General features: G+C 41.4%; 1 protein-coding gene across 1 annotated transcript; it reads right to left on the reverse strand.

Annotated features, from left to right (window-relative positions):
• Positions 1 to 281: 281 nt before the first annotated feature.
• LOC119340691 (putative F-box/LRR-repeat protein 23) lies at positions 282 to 3,418 on the reverse strand. The gene is made up of 2 exons (XM_037612612.1): positions 2,988 to 3,418; positions 282 to 1,394 (listed from the first exon to the last, which is right to left on the reverse strand). The coding sequence occupies exons 1-2, from the start codon at positions 3,344 to 3,346 to the stop codon at positions 713 to 715; spliced, it is 1,041 nt and encodes a 346-aa protein (XP_037468509.1). The 5' UTR covers positions 3,347 to 3,418; the 3' UTR covers positions 282 to 712.
• Between the last annotated feature and the right edge of the window lie 2,865 nt (positions 3,419 to 6,283).

Genomic DNA, 6,283 nt, shown 5'->3' on the forward strand with positions numbered 1-6,283 from the left:
CATATGCAGGTTCGCATTTTGCGGGGTCTACTAGAGATGCTCTAAGAACTGTACTGCAAAATCTGTTTCTTTTCGTGCATATCTGAAACAATGCTAGGATAGTGTTTTCCCTACCTCTCGCCAAATCATGCTCAACAACTTCAACTAGGGCTGGAGTTGAAGAACTAAGAACACAGAACACAGAAACGATCGGTACGCATCACATACACAAGGTACGCATCACATAGCTGGAGTTGAAGAACTAAGAACACAGAACACAGAAACGATCGGTACGCATCACATACACAAGGTACGCATCACATACACAAGTACTCCCTCTGTTCCTAAATATTTGTCTTTTTAAAAATTTCAAATAGACTACCACATACAGATAGACATATTTTAGAGTATAGATTGTTAAAATCTCTATAAAGACAAATATTTAGGAACGGGGGAGTATTAACCAAATCAATAGGCTGATGACTACCACATAACATAGTGTTTAGCCGTACAGCTAATAACAGACTCCAGCGAAACTGCAAGGTACTACTAACGCCGTACTTGTGAACCACGCATGTTTGCAAGATTGTGTGACCAACATGAAACATTACTTGTACTGATCTTCTAGCAAAAGGGGGCACATGAACAGGAGCAGCGAATGACTAGGGAACACTAGTGCTCAGCAAAAAGGCATTAATATCCAAGCACTTTTATCACAACATCCAGATGAAGCTCATTTCATGAGCGCACGCATAGCCCTGAGAACCATCCTGTCTTCTTCATCAAGGTCATCCTCGTAGACGCCATTAAGGTAGCGGGAAGGATCACAGTAGTCATCGTAGTCCTCAGAGTCCAGATCATAGTCAAAACCATACTCCATATCATCAGCATCAGTGTCATCTTCACCTTGGGAGTCACTGCGGTAACGTGACCACGTAGGTTCCTGAACCTGAAACTCGTAGCCAGCAGTTGAGTCATGTGGAAGCCTCACCGTATTTATCCTGGCACACTTTGCTCGCAGGGTGTCGTCCATGTTGACGTTGAAGCAATGACGAATGTCAAGGGACTCCAGGTGCTGGCAGTTGTCCAGGATGGCTGTCAGTCCTTCGTTGGTGAGGTTGTTGCCAAAGAGCTGCAGAGAGCGTAGCTCATGCATAGTTGCAACCCCCAGGGCTTCATCGTCCTTATTGTAGCCACTGGCTTCAAAATCAAAGAATGAATGCTTGCTCTGTCTGAAGCGCTTCAGCTGCGGGCATGCTTTGCCAACAACCCCAAACACACCACCCTCACCCACATTTGAACACAATGAAAGCTCAAGCTCCTCAAGCAAAGGGAACTTCTCTATCGCAACTGTGAAACCTTCGTTAGAAACATCATAGCAAGAAATGAGTCGAAGACTTTTGAGAGATGGTGCCCTGCAAATATAGAACTTGGGTTTCAGTAACCAATAATAGGCCAGGCAAAAGAAGAAGAAGAAAACAGCATTAGCACACAACATAGAACAACCAGAATCCATTATTGTTTCTATGGACTGATGTAGGTAAATCATTGGGGCAGTTTAGACGGTGACTGCATAGCATCAACTGTCCAGAATTTAGAGCGGTATTGCGAGATTTCACTTAATAACTAATAATTGCTAGATTTGACATGAGAAACATTTCAGGGACGATAACCAGCTGGGCGACCTATAATTGCATGTTGCAACATCATAATACATCCTACAGTCATTGCATATGAGTTCAACTGAAACAATTCAAACTATCTTCAGTAGCATTATTTTGCCTGTTAATGCTCCATAATCCTAAAAGGTTATTTCGAATGGTGTTTGTTTGAAACAAGAACACCGACACAATCACCTATGTCTTGGGCAACTAATATGTCAGGGACTTGGCTGCTGACTGACAAGTTTTTGTTGGGAAAGCACGGTCCATTCTTTCTGGACGAAGGGTGGCAGCAAAAGGAATATATTCATGTGCATATTTGCAAGGCGCAGCTTATTACTACTTATAGATAAGTACGATCAGCAATCACCCAAGCATGTGCCTAAATCATGGTTCAAGGGAAATTAAGCAGAGTAAGACCTTAGGCAATATGAAGGACATCCAGTGACTTAATATATTCAGTGACATACCCATGAGATCACAACCGACTATTCGCTAAGTGACATTCCATAATATAATTGCATGGAAGTTCTTAGTGCTCCATAGTTGCCATTAGCTACCATATTTTCCCTTGTCAGGAAAGAATGACAAATTGTAAACAGTTGCAGACAAAAGAACAGAACAAATTACCCAATGTAATAGCTGCAATAATCACCCTTATGCACTTTGTTTGTATCGGTAGGTCAGATGAAATTCTTAAATTAGGAGGAATCGCCACTCATCCAAAATTTTGTGTAAGTCACAACAAATGTACAGTACAATTAAGTGATAAGATGCCAAGGCATCAAATCAGAACTACAATTATGCGCCATTTTTAGGAGGATCCGATGAGAGCGTCCTGTGTGTGTGTGCACCTGTATGTTCACCATGTAAATACTACTGAAGTTACCCTTACTCAGATGTGCTACAAATCTAAGGCCTTCTTTGGTTCACAGGATAGGGATATCATAGGAATAGGAAAACCAGATGACATGCATCTCAATTCCTATAGGGAAAGAGATATCATTTGATGCACAGGATAGGAATTTTTCCATCAAGTCAAGGCTAAATTATTTTTTCCTTTGAAATGTGAAGGTCTGGTTCCTACCCTACATACGAATAGGAATCCATTCCTACAAACCAAAGGTCTCCAAAGGAACATTTTCCTACAAAATTCGTGTCCTTTAATATTCTTCCAAAATTCCTGTAAACCTAAGGAGGCCTAAGACTATGTTGTTTGCTAGCCCTCTCCCAAAAACACAATTTAGAAGCACCAATTTCATTTCTACGAAATTCTTACGCAGAATTCAGCACATGTAAACGAGAAGTAAGCCTAAAATTGAGGATCGTGGGGGATCAAAATCTCACTGGTCGCCGAGGTAGAGGAGGAAGTCGTCGTCGCCGGCGTACTCGCCCCAGAAGGCCTCGCACTGCCCCTTGCTGCAGCGTACGGCGGCCTGCGCCATCCCGTGGAGGTTGAGCTGGTAGAAGAGGTCGGCGTGGAAGCGCATGTCGATGCGGCGCCACAGCTCGGGTTCGTCGCGCGCGGCGCGGCGCCAGGAGCGGCACACCTGGCCGGCCCCCATCAGGATCTCGATGTGGTCGAGCTTGTGGAGAATGGCCGAGATCGCGACCAGCGGCAGCTCTGCCCAGGTCCTTGTCGAACAGCGCTGTCGGCGGCGGGTGCCTCGACGGCCGCGGCGGCGGCGACCAGAGGACGAGGGCATCGCGCGGCCGGGTTGGAAGGGTTAGGGTTAGGGTTTGGGGAAGAAGGCGCGGGAATGGAGGGTTTTCCGACTTTCGTTCTTTCTAAATGGCTAAGCCATGCGTTGCCCGGCACCGAATTAAACGTCGAGATGCAAATGTTTTTTTTAACAATGCTGGTGCGTTGCTATGGAATATAAATACGAATATGGTGTTCATAGGAATGAGTGGCTACACCATATATAAGCGTCTGCGTTTGTATTGTATTTTTTTTTACTAAATTATATCTGTGATTTACCTTATAGTTTGATAAGAAGGTTGGTAAGTAAATTAAAGTGATTTTTTTAAAAAGTAAGTAAATTAAGGTGATTGACATATGGGGAAGGTAGGGTTAAATATGACGTGCAGAAAAGAAACGACTGGATGGAGAAAAATTGATGAAGGGATGTAATGGGAGGAAGGGAACCGTTGACGAATAGTACTGTTTGGTAGGAAGAGAATACTACTTATTTTTTAAAAATAATATATATATATCAACATTTTTTTCTCAAGTTAAGAGCGATTCCATTTCAATGGAACGATATCACAATACAAAATGATCTAGGCCCTGTTTGGTTCATAAGTCCTAGGACTTTTTTTAGTCCCAACTTATAAGTTTCAAGTCCCTAAAAAGGCCCTACCTGTTTGGTTCCTGGGACTTATAAGTCCCTATAAGACCATATTACAACTATAAGTCCATATAAGTTCCTCCTTAAGAGTCTTATTTTATAAGTCCTAAATGTTCACTTTAAGTCCCTATAAGTACCTCTTGTTTGGTTTAGATGGGACTTATAGGGACTTTTTTAAGTCCCTAAACTAATAAGTCCCTGGAACAAACACCTTCCTAAATCCAAGCCGGAAAAAATCCTAAAAACAGGGGGTTTGTTTGGTTGGCTGATGAGGTCCAATCAGACCTGTGCGGTGTAAAAAAATTTAGACATATTGTAGGCTAGTTTGCATGTATTTCAATATACTTTTTTGCGAATCACCCTGTGGCTGCATGGTTAGAGGGATTGTGATATCCCAGCCCATCAGTTTTCAAGTTCTGGTGCTCGCATATATTTTTGGATTTATTTTAGAAATTTCGGCGATGCGCATTCAGTGGGAGGAGACGTTTCCGTCGACGACGAAGTGCCTACGGTGACTTCATAAATTTCAAGATGATATGTCGGCTCAGTCTTTCGGAGGTGCTCATAGGATATGATGTGCGTGTGTGCATTCATAGGGGTGAGTGTATGCGTGTGTATATGAGCGCTTGCGTCTATATTGTGTTAAAAACAACTTTTTAATAGGATAGCGCACATGCGCTGCAACGGGATATAAATACTCTAGTATGTTACCTTGTGATTTATCTACCCATATTATCCGATTGTGTAAATGAATTTTTATCAAATTTTACCTGTGATTTATCTTATATTTTGATGAAAAGTTTGATGAGTAAATTAAAGTGAAATTGGTTCAAAGATAAGTAAATTAAGGTGATTAATTATGATACCGGGAAAGTTGGACGATGGGTGGTGGAAAGAAAAGTGACATGAAAATTACATTTTTTTTAACTAATACTTCCTCCGTTCAGAATTACTCGTCCAATAAATAAATGTATATAGATGTATTTTAGTTATAGATACATCTATTTTTGTGACAAGTAATTCCGAACGGAAGAAGTATAAGTAAAGTAGGGATTAGAGGGGTGGACCCCATTTCATTTCATTGATGATAGGAAAACCGATAAAACTATATAAACATATGTAGATGATCCAAACCCGTGCACCCAACCACAACATCATGTAAAAAATCCCAAACCAGTCACCAATTCACCATATAGGGCTCCCACCAGGATAGACAAATTGATCACCACAGACAATAATGAGCAACAATCAAAAAAGTAACTACAAAAGCGGTATCTACAACACTAGGGGGGGGGGGGGTAGAAATGACAAAACTACCCTTATTTTCGTCATTGGCACCCATTCTCTTTTTTTGTCAAAAGAAAAACCATTTCTACGTCAACTAGCAGCGTTGCCACGACATGAAGTGTTTGCCGTCCTTCGCCTCTTTGCAGTCCATCCCATTAAGAGACCCGACAGGAGATTTGAAAAAACAATTAGGGGGATACATGATAAAACTAGTATAATTTCTGACTTTCCATAAAGTCCACATTATTGCCGCAACACCCACGACAACTACCTGTGTATGATTCTTGAAGAACCCTCAATCCAACCACTAAAATATTTAATCCTGTGGGGACACTGTTAATTCCCATAACACTCTTTACCACACCCCATACAAAATTTGCTACTATTTTTAAGAATACACAAATCTTGCGTATCTTTTTCATTCACATGAGGATTTAGAATGAGTACAGATAAGGATACAATAACGCAAGAAGGCATGAACATAAACCCTGGAGCATAGGACAATGGATGCTTGGCCCGAACAAAGAAAACTACACAGCTAGACCACCAAGCCCCAAACCAGAGAGGCAGACCGAACTAGCAAGACATACAACATCACCAAAAACCAACACCAGGGACACCACGAGCGAACAAGATAGTGCCTTCAAGAAGGAAAACGACGTCACACCACCGCTGCCATCCGGTCCGGAGAACCAGACATAGGGTTTTCCTTGAGCTCGAAGAGCGGCATCTGCGACATGTCGCAACATGTAGCTTTGAAAAAAGTTCATAGAAGTTGAAAAGAGTTTGTGGATTTGAGAAAAAGTTCATGAATTTAAGAAAATGTTCACAAATTTGAAAAGCTCGCAGATTTACGAAAAAGTTCATGATTTAAAAATAGTTTGCAAATTTAAAAAGAAAGAAAATGAAAAAGAAAGAAAATGAAAAAAAAAGAGAAAAAACAGAAGAAAACAGGCCAAATAAGAACCGAAAAAAGAAACCAAACAAGCTCACGTTGGTTAGTGT

Source organism: Triticum dicoccoides, chromosome 7B, assembly GCF_002162155.2.
Source record: "Triticum dicoccoides isolate Atlit2015 ecotype Zavitan chromosome 7B, WEW_v2.0, whole genome shotgun sequence".
NCBI lineage: Eukaryota > Viridiplantae > Streptophyta > Magnoliopsida > Poales > Poaceae > Triticum > Triticum dicoccoides.